The following is a 19,841-nucleotide window of genomic DNA, read 5'->3' on the forward strand; positions in this document are numbered from 1 at the left end:
ACAGATATCTTAATTACTATAGCTTATATCCATCACTAAATATTAATAAATTGACATCTAGATTTATTTTTAATTTACATAAATAGAGATTAGTTATAAACAAAAATGGATGGCACTCCCCAAAACAAGTGTTAAAATTGGAGCACTATGTGAACAAAAATTCAGAAAGCCTTAAACAATTAGTAAAACAAGTTCATGTAAGGCATAATGCTAGTTATTTTGTCAATATAAAGGAGTCTCTTCTCTCTTCTCTTGAGAGTGACAGTCACCTTAAATTCATTAGGTCATTCCCCTGACACATCTACCCCCACAAATAAAAGTATAGGTACCTTATAAGGACAGTCAAGAGCCTCTTAGACTCACCAAAGATAATTTTCTTGAAAGGATGGTGTGAACAGTGCCACTGGCCAGGGCTGCATTCAGAGCCTTTACCTTTTGAGAGTTTAAAAGGAAAAACTTTCTGTACCCTAATGCTGAAACCTCTGGGAGGAAAAAAGGTGTGTCCCCTGATCATCTGGGGTAATAGGGTGCTTTGTATATCTGCACACAAGTACTGACAGAGCTAAGCTTTAAGAGCTACAACTATGAAAGCTCAAGCAGATTGCTCCTGCTGGGTCCCATATGACAAGGCTTCCTTACTGTGAGGGCAGAGACAGGATGGCAGGTCTCTCCTATCATCCACATACCTTTCTGGTCCACACAAGCAATAGGGGTTATTGGGGGATGCAGTTGGAAGGCATAACTTCAAGAGCAGTATCTTAGATTTAATCTTATTTATAAAGATATAGTGGATGTTGGTTGTGGGAAAATAGGACTAATTTTAAAAAAAGAAGTAGCTAAATTTTCTCCTTGCATATACAGAAAAGTTTAAACTTGTTACATGTATAATAACCAGTCTTTAAAATAATTTATGATATAGTAGGAAAGGTAACAGTAATGTCCTGATAATACAGGAAAATGTAGGGTGAGAGCCATGAGAGTGATATAAACCACACTCATAGTCATTTAGAGCTGGGAGAGGAGATGAACATGATCAAGGCATACAGCAAGCAAAATGCATTTTAAGGGACAGAGGAGGATCCATTCATAATGGAGCTCCATAATGGAACAGAAGATAAGCTGGAGACATTAGACTCTTCTCAAGCTTTGAATCAACTGATGGCAACTAATTACTGAATAAAGAAGACTCACAACAGCCCCTGTGAACTTACTTGCGGAAGCAGTGAGCTGCTGTGAGGAGCCACGTGTTACTGATGAGGGTGGCTCCGCACTGATGGCCTGCCCCTTTCAGCTGGAGGCTGGCCTGCCATGGCCACTCTCCTTCCATGGCTGTTTCGCTTCCTTGGACAATCCTTTCTATAGAAGTGTGTGCTGGTAATGGCAAGTTTGAAGATGTCATCCTTAGTCCACAGCCTGTCATAGAAATATACATTAGCTTGTTTTCATGAAAAGGAGGACAGAAAAGTGCATATACTAACTTGCATTGAGTACTGATGCTTAGATAATCCATTGCACCTGCTATTCTTTAACCCATTTCTAACACTCAGTCTCTGAGGTTATATGTAGGGTTCCTACTGATCTTATCAAGGTTCAGAAGAAATATTTAGTATTATTTCAAGGCATCCAATCCAGGAATCAACTTCTGTTTCTCTACATAAAGCATATATAGATGAATAAGTAGATTGGTAGATAATTTATTGATCACCAAAAATGTATAGAACCCATATGATGAGTACCTGTAAGAAGGGGATTGGGGGAGGTAGAAGAGGGTATAGACAAGTTAAATGGTGATGAAAGGAGACTTGGCTTGGGGTGGTGAACACACAATATATAGATGATGTATTATAGAATTGTACACCTATACATTTATTAACCAATGTCACCCTAATAAATTCAATAAAAAGACTTAACATGCTAAACGTTTTAGATACATTTACAAAAAACACTTTTCTTTTTTTTTAAGATGTATGTTTCTTTTTTAAAAAAGATTTTATTTATTTATTTTTAGAGAGGGAAGGCAGGGAGAAAGAGAGACAGAGAGAAACATCAATGTGTGGTTGCTGGGGGTTATGGCCTGCAACCCAGGAATGTACCCTGGCTGGGAATCGAACCTGGGACACTTTGGTTCCCAGCCCGCGCTCAATCCACTGAGCTATGCCAGCCAGGGCTAAAAAACACTTTTCAAAAGAGAAAATTCAGCCTTGGAAAGAGAACATAAATTGCTGGAGGTCACCCAGCTGGGTGACAGTTGGTAAGTGACAGTTGGACATAAAATGACAAAGATGTACATCAAAGTGTATAGTTTTACTGCTAAGAGAGAGCTCAGTAATGTAGGTCATGATTCTCCCTTGACATAAATCTATATGTTGTCTTTGCAAAACCCTAAATTTCAACAATGACCTTTTAAAGTACCATATGATCTTATTCATATGGAGAGTCTAGTGAACAACTAAACTAACAAACAAAATAGAGATAGACTTGTAGACAGAGAGCAGGCTGAGAGCCCTGGGAGGGTTGGGTAGGTGGGAGAGGCATAGAGGGATCAAGTGAAAAAAGAAAAACAAGAGAAAGAACTCATGGACACAAACAACAGTGTAGTAATTGTGGAGGGGAGAGGGTAGGTGGAGGTGGAAGAGTGTATGGTGGTAGAAAAATAATAAAATAAACATATATATCTCTATATATAGTAAGATAGATATATCTCCTTGAAAGAATAGTTTCTTCTAAAGTTTATTGGGGTTGACATTGGTTAATGACATTACATAAGTTTGAAATGTACATTCTATAATACATCTGAAGATTGCGTTGTGTGTTCACCACCACAAATCTAATCTCCCTCTGTTACCAAAATATTTGGCCCCCTTTATCTTTTTCATTCTCCTCCCACCCCCCACTCTCTCTAGTAACTGCCTTTCAGTTGTGTGTCCTACGATACAACAGTATCAGGGCCCCTTACATCAGATAATATATAATCTCAGAATACAAATATATTACTGAAAGTTATTTTCTACAAAAACTTTTAGGACACATTTGCTTGGTATCAGCAAAGACACGCAAGAAAATATGACCTTAATATAACAAAAGCAGGCAACTCTAAGAGAAAATATGCTGTGATAAGATCACATATAACAAAAGTGCTTTATATAATGAAATAAAGTTCAAGAAATCACTAAAAAAAATTAACAGATATAAAATCCATATGGACGAAGTAATGAGAAAAAAATGAGACCAGACAACTGATACAAGTTGTTTACATAATTATAGAATTGGTAAAAAATAATAATAATTCTTTCAGAATGCAGTGGAGAGTAACTTGAGCTGGAACTATAAATAATAATTGATATGAAGGGCAGAAAATGGACATTCAAATGCCTCATTTGTGTTTCTGAGTAAGAAAGAAATGAACAAATGAAACAGAATCAATCATCAAATTTATAATGGAAGAACATTTTTCCAGAATAAGAAAAAATATAGTGTCCACAGTGAAAACACCCTTGGTGCCCTAGTCAAAATTCAGTAAAAATACAACCACTTCTACATCTCTTGGTAAACAAGTTATAGAGATTTCCTATATTCATCAGGAACTAAAAAGATACCCTACATAAGAATAAAACTCACACCCGCCTTAGATTTCTATTCTATAGCAAAAATACTAGAAGAAAACAGAGTATCCTGTATAGAATTATTGGGAAAAGTTTATGAACCAATGATCCTAGAAGACATTGAAATAAAGGAAATGGAAAGATATTCTTACATCTGCAAACACTCAGACAATATACCATTTGTATAATTTTGTTTAAAATGACTTAAAGATATGGCTTAGCAGACCAAAAGGTAATGCTAAATTAAGACTCAAGAATGGAAAATAGTAAATATTAATATAACAGGAGATTTTAGTGACAAGTAAATAATTCTAACTATGGGGATAAAATGGAACATAATGTTTAAAAAACAATATTAATCAACTATTTACAGATTAAGTGACAAGTAAAATTGTGAAGTTATTTATATAAGACTGGAAAGTCAATTGAAGTTGAGGAGAGGAATTTAGACTGTGTTTTTCATTATGCGTATTTCTTGCTTTATCCTTGAGTTTGATAACTAAAAAGATAAAGGTTCATATATGGATTTAACAAACATAAAGGCAAGCAAGAAGATATGTATATTAAAAAATGTGTTAATAAAAAAGACAGAACTAAATGGAAGAAAAAATATTTACCAAAAGCCTGAAACATGAATGAGAACAAATATATATGAGTATTGACAATATTTGAAAATATGGTAAATTTTGCATGTCACATATAGAGAACATTCATTGTTTTTTAGTGTTCTTATAACACTTTAATGGACACATATTTTTCCATAAAAAAACATAAATATGTATCAGTTTTGGGAGTGGCGATACAAAAAATGACTGTAACAAATATTTTAACAAAAATGCAACCCCAAAGAAACCCCAAAATTTTAACAGGAAGAAGCCTAACTAGTTACAAATTTAAAGCACTCTGAATTGTGATAGTATATTAAAATATAATTATTTAATAAAATAGTAAAATAAAATGTCAGACATATAGGTACATATGTTATATCAAAAATGCTATGTACTTTTATCATAATCTGTAAGCTGGAAATTTTTAAATTGTATTTAGTATAAATTTATAAATTTAGACAGCTTAAAAGTAATAAACAATAATAAAAAACTAAGTGACAAAAATATAAAATGAACAAAAATTCTTGTTTCTTTTGTGATGATTATTTTATGTTATTGTATACATGAATATGAAGTCATTACATTGTACAGCTGAAATTAATATCATGTTATATTAATTATACCTCAATTTAAAAAACCCTTGCTATATTTTACTAACTTTTTATGGCTTTTATCCAGTATCTTTACTATAAAAGACACGGTTAATTGTGGGTTTTGGAACTTACGGCTGTTTAGAAGATTCCTCATCTTTTTGCTGTCAATAGCTGAAATAAACAAAACATGAATTAGTTGGTAGAAGGATATGTTCTTATTTTTATGTAATTTTTCTCAAATGGTCTCTTTAGGAAATGCTTACTCTCCAAAGCATGCGTATTTCAAAAGAGCATGAGATTTTTCATAGCCAAGTTCTAAATAACCCTCTACTCTGATTTAATCTCAAATGTATAAGTTTAATTTAAAATAAAAAGGGAGCATTTTGGTTTTAATTTTTGCTGAGAAATTAGAAAATTAGAAAAGAACGGTAAAGATAAATGTCCCTGATTGCTTTCTTTGGGAGCTTCAGTAAAACTCATGAAAGCAATCTCTGATTCCTATTACAATTGGTGCTCACTATATTAGGTGCACTAGCCTATGTGTAGTTAGTTATGTTGAAAAGGCAGCTCTGGAGAACTGAAGGCATTGCAGACCCCTCACAGCTCAATTTTCAGGCTTCGGTCTACAAGGGGTAGGAATGCATTTAATGCAGGTTGATGGCTTTCTCTCACTGAGGATTCTCTCTCACATGATTGGGCTCAGGCACCAGGCACTAGAGGCAGGAAGCTCTCTCATATACACCCAGTCCAGGGACACCACCCCACCACAATCTGTCCTCCACTTTATGCCTCCCTCTGTGACATCTTTTTCCTTCAAATATATCTCAGTGTTCATTTAAGCTCTGTGTCATTTAATTTTTGGTGGTTAGGTGTTTGTTTAATTTTGGTTATTTGTTAGAGAAAAAAAAGAGAAATATATGTAAGTTGCTCAGGAATGCTGACTTTCCCAAAAGAAGGATGTGAGTCCCAAATCATAATAGCGGTTTTCTGGATATTCCAATTCTCTTTGTTTAACAAGAGATTGGGTTGGCCTAAAAGTCTGTCTATTTTTTTCCATAAGATTGCTCTAGTTGCACTTAGTTGTCTTCAACCTCATTCAAAACAATTTTGTTAGACAGTATTTTGATAGTTGTCATATCACTGTGCATTAAAAAAACATCAAAATTGATGAATTTTTGTGTAGCTATTTTAATGTTGAAGATGGAAAAAATACACATCTTTTTGCATATTATGCTTTATTGTTTCAAGAAAGGTAAAACACAACTGAAACACAAAAAAAGATTTTTGCAATGTGTAGAGAAGGTGCTGTTACTGATCGAATGTGCAAAAGGTGGTTTGAGAAGGTTTGTGCTGGGGATTTGTCGCTGGGCAACGCTCAATGGTCAAGTAGACCCATTGAAGTTGATAGCGATCAAATCGAGACATAAATTGAGAACAATCAACATTACTATTAGGGAGATAGCTGACATACTCAAAATATCCAAATCAATAAAGTTATTGGTAAAACGAAAATGTATCTTTTATTTTATAGGAAAAACCATATAGACTTTCGGCAAACCCAATATGCATGTGGCAGAAAACAATATATACAGTAGGATTTTGACCACAAAATTCTATGATCACATCTGTTAAATAGAATATAGTTATTTTCATATTAAAGCAATGCATATAATAAAAATTCGGTGTACATGACCAAGAAGACTGAAAAAATTTTAATGGTAAAATGAGAAAGCCTACACTTTAACACCTCATTTGATGATAGATTTTTTACTTTAGCATACATGATCATGCATTAGGGGCAATTATATTTTCAGAAATTGAGATTTAGTTTGAGATTACCATTTGTAATATCCTGGAAAATACCAGGTTTTGTTTTAGAATATTATTGATTGATAATAAAGGTGGAAACCATACTCTTCATTATTACTAATTACTTCTTTAAAAACTTGTCATTAATGTCTATGGGGATTCCGTCTCACAATGTATTTATAGGAGTTTCCCCATTTCTAACAACATAGAAATTAACTTTAGACCACCTGTTTCTTAAATTCTTGGCTGCTGAGAGGGGAAATACTTTCACATCCAAAGAACAAGTCTTATTTTCTTGTATTAAATCAGAAGTAACTGAACTTTGAAATACTTAAGCAGAAGCAATAAGCAGAGCTGGAACACCTTTGGTATGTTAGAATATGCTAGAATTTAGGGAGAGGGATAAGAAAATAAAAAGATAAAATCCTGACATTGACACTTATGATCTTATTTGAAATACATTTTTTTTACTTTCTCTAATTAAGTATTGATATAAAAAATAGATATGCCTCTCAACTAGGATTGCAACTAACTTTGAGGTAATCTTAGTGTGAGTTTCATAACCTTTTTGAACTTAATTTTCCTCTACTTTTGAGGGAGAACATAACAATTTTCCCAATTTTTGTTTTATAAGGAATAAATGAAGACATAAATTAAAAAGCTTTAAATTGGAAATAAACTGGAGAACCACTTCACAGTTCATGTCATTGTTCTTCCTACAGGGGAAAACCTTCATAAAGATGTCTATTGCTTTGATACTTCAGAAGCTAATCCTGAGCTAACCTGTAAAGACCAGGTCTGGCCCCAAGGCTTGCTAGTCCCGTGCCTTACATCTTCCTTAAGTCTCAGCTTTCTTAAAATGATGAAAACAATACCCACTCTTTTATGTTTTTGAAAATACCTAACATTATAATACATAGGGAAAATGTAGAAAGTACAGAAGAGGACTAAACAAACATGAAACAAATATTCACAAAACTAAACTTTGCCTCAAAGTGAATTTTTATTTTAGTTTTATTCCACACTGATATATGAATATATCACTGAATTCTTAAAATGAAAGGTCACACTGACATAAATTCTTATGAGAGGATTGCAAGGAAGGGAATCACAAGGTGGTGTAAGAACTTACGTGTGAGTGTAAACGATGGTTTGTTTATAGTCAAAGGCAACTGCTTTGTCTTCAGATTTTGATATAAAATATTCTCAATTCTTTTCCTAATTTGCTCAGCAATCCCAGTAGATGGGTATCGAAACATGAGCACCATAAGAATGTTCACACCATTTTGATCTGGACTAAAGAACAAAAAAGCAGATAAATAGAGATAATAATAAAGCCAGTTCTCTAATCATTAATTACTTTAGATACGATTCACACTAAATTTAAAGTAATACAATGGATGGCATATGTGTATATCATATTTCTAAGTTATCTCTGAAATGCTGGTTAAGATACAAAACTGAAAAAAAAATTGTTCTCTGCCCTTACTTAGCTCATAGTCTGGAGGAGTTATGGGAGAAGGAGATGTTTATGAGCTCATGCTTTACATGCACTTAAAGGATTTGCTGTCTAAGGTACTTTGAGCCAAAGGTGTAACCATCATTATTCGTCAGAAGTGATGTGGAAAAGATAATGCTTTGTGTTCATGAAACCCAGGTTTCTTTGCCTTCTGAGAATAGATCTAGACTTAATGTCCTAGCCTCTCCTGCAGTTTATTGAAACTCCCTAGTGAATTCTAAACAATAGAATGTGAGCAGAAGTGACGTACCCCACTTCTAGGCCCAGACCCTAAAAACCTCTCATTCCATCTCCTGTGCCTTCTTTCTTCCATATCTGCCAACCAGGTGTGGAAAATCCAGGGAGCGATTCTGCCATCCCTGCCAGCATCCACATCCCCTCTGCCACTTCTGACTCTTTGAACTGAGCCTCCGAAATGAAATAAACCTTTATTGTGTTAAGCCATTGGTGTTTTGGGGGTTGATGATCAGTTAATACATGATAAGTAGATGATTAGAGAAAGCAGTTATACAAGGGAGTCTATTGATAAGATATCAATTTATACTATATATATCAAATATATACCAAATATATTTATACCAAATATATCAATTAATACTATAATGTATAGGTCTTGAAAAAGCCTCTGTCACCTTTTGAGAATGAATTTAATTGGAAACATATCACAAATACGTGAAGGATGAAGGAGAGGATGAAGAAAGTAAGGAAGGAACAAGTGTAGAGAGCAGAGAGGTAAGAAAAGGCAGGAGCTCCTTAACCATATGCATATTTACTTGACCATCAAGGAATAAAGCAGACAAATAAGTATTGAAAATACATATTTTTATATATTGATATCCATAGAAAAAATTTAATAACTTTCATTAAAAATGGGTAGAAAATATATTCTAATAAATGCCAAGCCTTGGATGGATTACAGTAATTTATCTTAGTCTCTGACAACAGTGTATGACCACTTTAAGAATTTATGGGTATCACCCTGGCTGGTGTAGCTCAGTGGATTGAGCGTGGGCTGTGAACCAAAGTGTTGCAAGTTCGATTCCCAGTCAGGATACATGCCTGGGTTGCAGGCCATGACCCCCAGCAACCACACATTGATGTTTCTCTCTCTCTCTCTTTCTCCCTCCCTTCCCTCTCTAAAAATAAATAAATAAAATGTTGAAAAAAATTTATGGGTATTGCCTTTTATAGGAGCATAAAAATGAAAGCATTAAAATGTAAAAATTATGGGGGAGAAGGGGGGCTGGGTTTTCGGGAACAACTATAAAGGACACATGGACAAAACCAAGGAGGGTTGGAATCAGGGGAGGAAGGTGGGGATGGCTGAGGTACAGGGGGAGTGGTAGGGGGTAAATGCAGACAACTGTACTTGAACAACAATAAGATTTTTTTAATTAAAAAATAGCAATAGAAATATAATGGCATTAAGGAAAATCCTTATTGCAGATCAAGTCATAGGCTGATTGCTGGGAAGGTTTAAAATGAGGACAAACAGAACTGGGCTAAGTTCTGCTGGGTCCCTTGCTTAAGGAGCAGGATATGTTGGCAGCTTTGTTCCTCCTCTGTGCATTAATTTCCTCTTGGAGAGCACCTTTATTTTTAATCCAATAAATGACATTGTCTCTTGTCATAGAGAGCACCTTACATCTTTCTATTGAGACTGGCAAATGACTAGGTAGTATCAAATGGGCTGCTCAAGATTCATGACATCTTTGTGTTCCAGCAAACATTAGCTCAGGAAGCTGAGCAATTGTGTTGATCCAATGCTTCTTAATGTACTGGTTTGAAGTTGCAAACCAAGGTTACCTACCTTATTTTGATAACATGAGATTTGACAAACCGACCTGCTCCCGAAGAACGTTGAAATATCCTAGACATCTGATTAGAAAAATTTTAAAAAGTATTAGTCTTAAGAAAAATGTTATGCCTCATCTTATCAAGAGACTTGAGGCACAACAAGGATTTCAGTTTATTCTCAGATATGTGCACAGGCTATTCACAGCAGTAAGACTAACTCAGGCTCTAATCCTTAGAGAATTGAACAACTGTAACAAAACTGTTCAATTTTGCTGAGCTCCTGTACATGGGATAATGACAATAGCTACCTCATAGAGTTATTTTGTGCATTAAATGAAGTAATGTATATCACACATTTCACACCTTGCCTGGCATATTGTCAACTAGCGATAATGTTCATTTTGATTATCATGAAATGAATTAAAATATCTGTGCTAATTTTCAAGGCAGCATCCTCACTTTTAAGAAAATCCACTGTAAGTTTTCCTTATTCTCAAATATGGCATGTAGTTCATTATTGATATTAATGTGTTGATTTCTTAAGTGATTATCCCATTACTACAGCATTTGACATAATATGTAACAACATCTATTGTGTGACTCTGACACCCTCACTTGTTGCTCATCTCTCTGTGGCAGGCTTGCTTTCACAACTGGTGCTAGATTTAGAAGTAAGTTTCACCACACTCCATACTGTTAGCATTTTATTACTCAGCTTTTCTGATCTGGGCCAGTCAGAGATTTTGAATGTTCAGTGAATTGATTTCCCATAGGGTTCTGATTTCCAAAAAGCTGTTAAGTTGCTGTTTTCGAGACAAAAACAACAGCAACACAAAACAACAACAAAAAAAAACCCCACTGAACTGAGAGTCAGATATTACAAGTCCATGTGAGTTTACATAGGCCCACATCCCTGGTTAATCTTGCCCCTCAATTACTGTATGCTCTGGGAAGAGGAAATATTGCCTTCTTCCCCATAAGATTCCTCCTTCTAAACTAGTAACAATGCTTGGTAGGTTTTACCTCATAAAATATTGATTCTGCATCCTTTCCTGCAACCCCACTGCTATGCTCTAAAATCATCTCCCTTGAACCTTGTGCCTTTGCATCTGTCCCTTTGCTGGCACGTTTGTGTGGTTCTACTCTATCTTTCCTCTTGTCAGTGGTTGCCCTGCAATGCTGGCAACCAGGATATTTCTAAAGTGCAAATCTGAGTGTTATACTCCTGTGTGAAGCCCAGTGTCTCCCTCTGTCTGAGCCCCACAGTCCTATCCTTTCATTGGCCCTTGCCCCACCCCTACATTCCAGGCCTATTATCTTATCTACTGAATGACCTGTTCTTTTCTAAACCTACTAAACTGGTTCACACATCTATGACTTTATACATACATTTCCTTCTTCCCACAATACACTTTTTATCTCAGGCTAGTTTCTTCAGTGACAATTCTGCTATTCTTTAGAAACTCCAGTGACAGCTAAATTATCATTGACTTGCCCTCCTCAAACAAAGTTAAACACTCCTTTATTTGGGCTACCACAGCATCTTGCACATGATTCTCTTATAGTGACTCTCAGGCCAGTTTGCAATTGTATTTTTCCCACTCTTGATGGTGAGCTATGTTACCACTGGGAATGTGTCTACTTCATTTTTCTATCTCCAGCATTTGGCACATTGCTTGGCCCACAGTAAACACTGAATGCATGTTTAATGAATAAACCCATGAATAAATACATGAGCAAATGAATGAAGAATCAACTCTCAAAGGAAGAAGATAATAACACATTGTTTCTGTTTCATCAGCAAATCATGTCACCAAAGGTTAAGTAGAAATCCATGGGAATCTAAAGTAAGGTGGGAGCCAAGAGACCCCAAGGTGACCTGTGCATGGATGGCCATTCCAGGGGTTTGAGTCGGTTCTGAGTTAGATCACTTATGGTTTCACTAAGCGTCTCTGAGCTCACTGTATTTCCATTTCTCAAGGAACAGGGAGAAAATATGATTTTAAGGTCTCCCACATTTTATATAAAGGCCCTCTGAAAATTTTAACTGTGTACATAATAGCACTTTGTGAAAAGATCAAGATTTTGTTACATAAGACTATAAAAAATTACCAAGAATCTCTTCAAACTAAAATGTGATATTAACAAGATGATGGTCCCCAGAGGTGTCAACCTCTATTTAAAAATGGGTGGATTCTGATAGAGTACAGTACTGGTATGACCATAAAGAACAGCTTACATGTGTTGACCCCACACTACAAGGTAGGTATGGGACTGATTCCTTTGTTTAAGCCTCACACGACCAAATGAGGAAAGTATTTTATTTATCTTCAGCAGCCCTATTGTATAGATGACTAAACTGAGGCTCAAGATACTTAAGTCAACTTTTCCAGAGTAGCATGGAAAGGGGTGGCTCTGCACTATGTGGTATACCTTAAACTAATATAATATTGAATGTCAACTGTAACTGAAAAGTTAAAAAAATAATGAAAAATATTCAAACAAAAATGCACATGTATGCAGGGCACTAGGAAAGCATAACCAAGTCTGAGGTTGTGAAAGCATACTGGTTAAGTACATTGTCAATTTGTGAGGTTGTCTCTTACTTAGGAGGCGACCGTAGAAACATCATTTAGTGTCTCTGCCTACGCGTCTTCACTTGTAAAAGGGGAGTTATACGATAATTACCTTGTAAAGTTGTTGTAAAGTTATAAAGCGTGAAGAACAAGAACAAAAGAAAGTAGTGGTTCTGGCACAAGAACCCAGGGAATCTGGCCCTAGATTTTGTGTTCTTAAGTCCAGTAAGTGACACTGACAATCCTGTGTTACTTATGTGACAACAGATGTTTGGGTAGGTGGGGTAGAGCAGTCCCAGGGTGGGAAACTCTGAAAGAAGGACTCAATACATCTTTTACTTCCTGACTCTGAGTCTCATAAAAGATAGCCTCTTGGGAGGTCACTCTTTGCTGCTTCTCAGTTTAGCCAGGCAAAGGGAACTGTTGCTCTCTAGATGCCTAGTTATCGTAAGCAGTTTCTGGAGATGTTTAACTCATGTTTATATTTTTCTAATAAAAACTCACTAGTATTACATTTAGTCCAAATTACAAAAATTAATTGTATCCTTCCCTGTTTTTGATTCAAACCATAAAGAACAGAGTATTTTATTGGAGATTATTCTATTTAAAACAAGAGTGTGTAAGTTTGTGGTAAAACAGAAGAGCTCTCCTTAAGATCAGATGCCAATTGTAGTCCTTGACTTGAACTCCAGCGTTAAAAAATGATACAACATGTTTGGAACAAAGTGTGGCTCTAAGAGGACACCCAGTTACTGTCTCTGGCAAGACTGGACTCGCACTTTCCCCTCTGGCTGGGAACTACATGCGGACTGTCCTCATGGAAGATCAGTAGTTACTGGATGCCAACTAAGGGATCCCTTTCCAGATCCATCTATGAAAACAAGTCAGGCAAATTCTGCAGGTTTCCTGGTACTGCCAGGGAAATATGTACCAGCAGAGGGCAAATATACTAAGAAAACAGATCCTGTCTCCCTTTTCTCTCCAAGAAAGCTTCCTGCTAGCTCAAAGGGATTTTTCTTTCCTCTGATCTCTTAAAATACTGATCATTTGGATCACATATTTGACAATTATTTTCTGCACTGTAGTAGCTCTCATACTGTTATATCATGTTTTTAGTTCTCATATTATCTACACTTTTAGTTTATATTATTTTCCATGCACAAACTTCCATATGTAAACCACATTGTAGACTCCAGTAAGGAAGGAACTGTATATTATACAGACTGGCATTCTCCACAGCCTTGCACAAAGTAGGTGTACAATAACATTTTAATTTAATGATGAATTCTTTGACTATGGTTAATCTTAAACAACAGTGTAAGGAAACAACAGTATGAAGAAAAAAATTCTGGCTTTTGCATCCTTTCGTGACTCTTTCACTAATTCCAATCTCCTTCCCTTTTTCACTTTTCTATTTGTTATTCAACAATTGATTGGGAGCCTCCTATATTACAGGTACTGTGAAAACACTGGATAAAGAGCAGGGAACAAAAAGTTGTGGTCCCTGGACTCACCGACTACAGAGGTAAACAGATAGACAGTAATAAGTAAATAGGCAACTAGTACAGTGAAGTGATACAGAGTAATGGCGGGGGAGTCTATAACAGGGAAGGGTTCTCGGTGGAAGAGACATTTAAGTGATATCTGAAGGATAAAAAGGAGTAAGCTACCAGGAGAGCAGTGCTGTGGGACAATCTTCCAGGTAGAAGAAACAGAATGTGCAGAGGATCCAAAAGAATGTCAATACAGGTAGAGCAGGAGAAGAGTATGAAAGTTAGGAATTGTTAGAGACCAAACATCTAGATCATTGGAGACCTTCATGAGGAGCTTGGAGACTTTTTTGTTTTGGGTTTTTTGGTTTTTTTTTGGTCCTCCAGGAAATCTTTTTTTTTTAATTTGTCAATTATAGTTGACATTCAATATTATTTCATATTAGTTTCAGATGTCTAGGATAATGGCTAGACATTTACATAATTTACAAAGTGACCCCCCCCATAAGTCTAGTATCTAGCTGGCCATAAGAAAGAATGATATCTTGCCATCTGTGACAACATGGATGTACCTAGAGAGTGTTATGTTCAGTGAAACAAGTCAGACAGAGAAAGACATGTACCACATGATTTCACTTACATGTGGAATCTAAAGAACAAAATAAATGAACAAACAAAACAGAAAGACTCATAGAAGAGCTTGAATTTTATTCTAAGTACATTCAGAAACCACTTACGAAATTTTAAACAAAATAATACTGTAATGTGTTTTTACAAGCTAATTCCAGTTGCTATGTAGACAAGATATTAGAGGGTGCCTGAAATGGAAGCAGTTATTACTGTGAGTTGTCTATAGAAAGAAAAATATTAGTTAGATATAGGATGGAGACAGTGAATTAGAAGTAGAAACATGACTTGTGAATGGGTCAGACATGAGCATAAGGGAAATGTAGGTATTCTAGCAACTAGACAAATAGTGATGTCACTTGTTGAGTGGGAAAAAAGGTGAATAAGAGTGGGATGGGGAAACACTTTCAAGAATTGGATTTAGATATGATAACTTTGAGGTGCCCGTGGGAGATTCAAGTGGAAATTTCACATAGACAATGAACCTCACAAGTCTGGAGTTCAGAGAAATCTGGGTTAGTGATTAAAATTTTTGAAATAGAGCTACTGTATATGTCAGTACTTCCCCACTTTTTTCTGCTGAGAGGACCCCTCCCTTCCTATAGAGAAGTCATCCTGTACTTCCATATATAGCTAAATTTACTCCCTCCTCTCATTTCTCACATGGGTAGAACAGTTTTATTCTCTTAGTTAAAGTGATTATAAGGATGGGCAAGTATTCCAAATTTGACCTAGTAGATTGGTTTTCCATACTTTCCTCCAAAGGACTATCACAGAAAATTGCCTTTTTCTGCCTCAGTAAATAACTTGAGAACATGTAGCTACTAACTATCTTCCCTGCCACGTGCATAACAATTTCTTTTAATTAAAAGCCTGTGGACATTGTTCGAGTCTCTGAATTCCTCCATACCTGAAGCCAGATGAATCTCTAGATTTTTCCAACAGTCTTATTCATCCTTCCTTCCTTCCTGTTTCCTTTCTTCCTCCTTCCCTCCCTCCCTCCCTCCCTTTCCTTTCCTTTCTTCTTTCCTCTTTCCATCTCCCTCCTCACCTCCCACTCTCTTCCATTCTTTCTTTTTTGATTCATTAATTGGGTTTCTGTTATTTTCTTCCAAATGTGTCCCATTCAACATGGGGAAGGATGAGGTCATTCATGGAGCAACAAAAGAAAGAGAAGCAAAGAAAGGATCATGCCTTTGGCAATCAGGAGGCCTAGGTAAATGGGACTTGTACTCTTTATAATCACATATAAGCAAATAAAGCTTTTCTTTTTAAGAAATTTCTTAAGAAACCAAATTTACTTAAGTGATGATGAATTGTGATGAAAGAGGAATACTAGCAGATATTTGTTTCCCAGCCATCCCCCAGCTTCTATAAGTCTTGATTGAAAATAGCTCACACTTATATTTCTCCTGAGGCCTGACCTTGTCTGACCTGAGCATCTGTTTCTGTGATGTCTCGTAGCTTTTTCTCCACCTTCTCTGGGCAGCCTTTGTTGTTATAACACAAATAGCCCAACCCTCTTACCTTTGTGTAGAACCAACCATCTGATGTATCAATAATTTAGGTTTCAGACTCCCTCAGAAATGAGTCTGAGCCTGCACTTCTGAAAGTACATCTTGGTCTAACTTCTTACTCTGTCCTTTGCTGTTGCCCTCACTTTCTTAAAAGAAGTTTCTGAAAGCCTTTGCTTAATAAATAGCTTAACCAAGAGTCTTCATCACAGACTGCACTTTTTGGGATTTAAACTATATAAGGATAGAGAATTTGGAGCTAGAGAATACTCTGCTATGCTTCTGCTCAAGTTATTTCATCCTCATAATTGTACAACCTAGGTACAACCTAGGTGTACCACCTTATCTTCAGTTCACAGAAAAAGAGATTGAGGCATGGGAAATTAAGTACCTATGACAACCACATTCAAAGTGAGGCAGAAAAACACATGTATAAACTTTTAAAAATTTCTATTGGGCTTACCATTCTCTCAATCTGATGACTCCTTTGTGTAAACTCTTTTGAGTTTTTTATTCCATAATTTTCTCTGTATTTTATGTTTGTAACTTGAAAAGAGGCAAGGTAATAAAATGACTTATCATCTGGAAGGTAAAAATAAACAAAAAAATCCATGCTTAAGTACAATCAGTTCCTTGTCCCCTAAACCCAGGAAATAGGCTTATTATAATGCAGCTTATTTCTTCTTAGTACAAAATTGATTGTGAACATTTTTTCAAATACTTTGTAATTTCATCAGTGTACTCAGCTAAAATAGAAAATTCAGGCCTTAGAGTATACTTTCATAATACCTCATTTATAGTGTTTTTGCATACCATTTTTTCCATATAATTGGATATGCAATGTACAATGAAAAGTAAATATTAAAAGCAATTGTGGAAAGTCACATAAAATTATCATGTTCTCAAAGAATTATATGTTCAAAAAATTATCAATGTCCTCAAAGAATTATAATATAGGTGTATCACAGCTAAGCTGTATTTTGAAGATACATCAAACAGGCTATCATTTTTTTCTATATTACTGATAAGTTTACTTAAATAGAAGCCTATATTTATTGTTTTCACTTTCTTTTTGCCTGTCCACTTTTCAGTTCTCTGAATTTTCTACCGATGCACCATTGAAACTGCCATTGTCAAGGGCTACATTTGTAATATCAAATGGCCAGATTTTTTTTCTTTCTTTTTTTCTTTCTTAGTTTCTTTGCAGCCTTAGCCATGTTCCCTGAAACTCCATCTTTAGCATTATGAAGCCATCTTCTAGTATTTTTCCCTCCTCCTTATCCATTCCTTTTCATTTACCTTGAGGAACTCTTTATTCCTACTTTTATCTTGAGCCACCCAATATTCTATCCTTGACTGGTCACATTAAATACGTCCTTCTGAGTGATCCTAACTGTGAGAGCCTCAATTATCAACTATCTGTTGATATTAAAAGATAAACCAAGTCATATTTAAATTTTCAACTTTCTTATGCAAATTCCAATGGGACAGTGACAAATCAAAAGTAGTTAGGAGCACTCCATTGACAGTAACTAAGGGAAATTTTTATAGAGAAGATACAGAAGAAAAGCAAGGATATTATTTGTTTGGCTACACCTTAATTAAGTGGTTGACTTATGTGAGAAAGCCTGTTTGTGATTGGTTGTTTTTAAGTTTCATTTTCTCAGATAAGAGTGGATGGACTCTGGTTTAGGTTTTGGTCTGCTTACATAGGCTACCAAGGTATTAGAACCACCTCAGTTCAATGACCTTCCTATTTAACAATTGATGACTCCAATATTTTTATCTCTAGACCAGATTTCCACCATGAGTTTCAATTCTGTAACAAATGACTTCGAAGATTATTCATTGGACATCTGATAGGCATCGTATGTATTTCCAAAGGGAAATAATTATTTACCTCTTCCTCTACTCACACCTACTCTACTTTTCATATTTTCTGTCTTCATGAACACTGCCATCATCCACACAGTCACCCAAAGCTTGGCTTCATCTTCATTTTCAATATTAAATCAGTCTTGCAGTTTCTAAGTTCTATGAATGCAACCTATTGATAATCCTCAAATCATTTATCCCATCCAGAAAAACTACAATCTTAATTCAGGATCAGTCACCTGGATACCGTCTATCCACACCAAATAACTTTTCTATAAAAAAAGAAGTCCCCCTATTTAGATAATCTATCTTAAATGCTACCATTACAATCCACTTCATCACCCAGACAAGAAATTTGGGGGTGATCTTTGATCTCTTCCTAATAAAACACCAAGGTCTGACAAGTTGTCGCCCAAATTGTTAAAATCCATTCTCTATTCACAAATGCTACTGCCAGCAGTGTTCTAGGTCATTTCCTCATCTTTTATTGTCTAGAAAAGGTAATAGCTTTCTAATTATTACCTGGCTTCAGGTTCTGTTTTCCTTAAATCTATTTCCCACATAGTGGAAGAATGATCTTTCTCCATTTAAAAATATTGAACAAATTGCTTCTCCAACTAAAGAACTTTGGTTTTTCTCCATTTCCTATGATAAGGAGTCCCAATCCTTTGCAATGATCTACAGAGGTTTTTCTTGACCTAGATCCTGCTGGCATCTTGAGCATATTCTTTACCATATTACCTTTAGGATTTATATTAAAACTACAGCAAACAGCATGCATTTATCTGCATTTAACATGCTGATTTTTTTGCATTTCAAAATGAGGTACTATTTCAGGTGATACAAGTAAAGGGACCAATACCTTAGCTTCTCATAAGCAAAAAATTAAATAAATAAATGTTTCAATATTCAACATTTATTAAGTACATTTTATATCAGACTATGCTCAGCATTCTAATTTTTAATTAGATTATTAATTATTCATTTTAAAACATTTTTCAAATGATAAATGCTATATCAGAAACTTTGGAATTAATAGATGAGTATATATGAGAATAAAAATAATCTGTAGCCTTAACATCTAGAAGTAACTTATATTGTTATTTTTGCCTTTCTTTAAAAAAATATTGTTTTAATTGACTGAAGTTTGGTGAAGTAAAAAGGTAACATTTTAAGATCTCACAACTGGTATATATTGGTTTTGAAATCAAAACATTTAGACTTGACCCTGAATCTCATGGCGGAACACACAGGATGCAGTCCTGGGAGTGGAGCAGGTCCTGAAGAATGAGAGGACACATGATGCTGTCCTAGTTCAGGCTTCACTTGCATTTTCAAACAGTAAGCTTTAAAAAAGCCTTAGAAAGTTGAGTTGCTGGATTTTGTGAAAATACAATACTAAAGACTATGTTCTTCAAAATAAAACAGATTTGTATTTATACCATATCAAAAGATGTACTAAAAAATCCTAAATAATCCTGAAAAAATTAATCTGGATCATAAAAATATTTGTTGAAAAATGTAACTTACTATATAATTCTAAGTAACTAAAAAATAAATACCAGATAACCGGGAAACTCAGTTTCTGAAATTTTCTAGTTATTTTCATATTTCATGTGAATGGTGGTAGTGATTTCATTCATTAATATTAAAGATCCTTATATAATTATGAAGGTATAGTCATTATATATATATAGATATATATAGAGAGAGAAAGAGAGCGATACCTCCCATTATATTTCTCATTGGCATAACATATTTGTAACACATACAATGACAATAAATATACATCCAGAAGAAAAAAGAACTACCCAAATCAATAGGGAAAGAC

At 35.1% G+C, this 19,841-nt stretch overlaps 1 protein-coding gene across 1 annotated transcript in view; it reads right to left on the reverse strand.

Annotated features, from left to right (window-relative positions):
- Positions 1–19,841, reverse strand: part of LOC123815697 (transmembrane protease serine 11F) — a 71,024-nt gene that overhangs the window by 9,059 nt on the left and 42,124 nt on the right. The window contains exons 4-8 of the mRNA XM_045834176.1: positions 16,599–16,717; positions 9,942–10,009; positions 7,745–7,908; positions 4,936–4,974; positions 1,212–1,413 (exon numbers count right to left, since the gene is read on the reverse strand). Of these exons, the coding sequence (XP_045690132.1) occupies positions 1,212–1,413; positions 4,936–4,974; positions 7,745–7,908; positions 9,942–10,009; positions 16,599–16,717 (592 nt within the window). The remainder of the gene's footprint in view (positions 1–1,211; positions 1,414–4,935; positions 4,975–7,744; positions 7,909–9,941; positions 10,010–16,598; positions 16,718–19,841) is intronic.

Source organism: Phyllostomus hastatus, unplaced genomic scaffold (assembly GCF_019186645.2).
Source record: "Phyllostomus hastatus isolate PE091 unplaced genomic scaffold, TTU_PhHast_1.1 phas_contig_196, whole genome shotgun sequence".
In the NCBI taxonomy this organism is placed as follows: domain Eukaryota; kingdom Metazoa; phylum Chordata; class Mammalia; order Chiroptera; family Phyllostomidae; genus Phyllostomus; species Phyllostomus hastatus.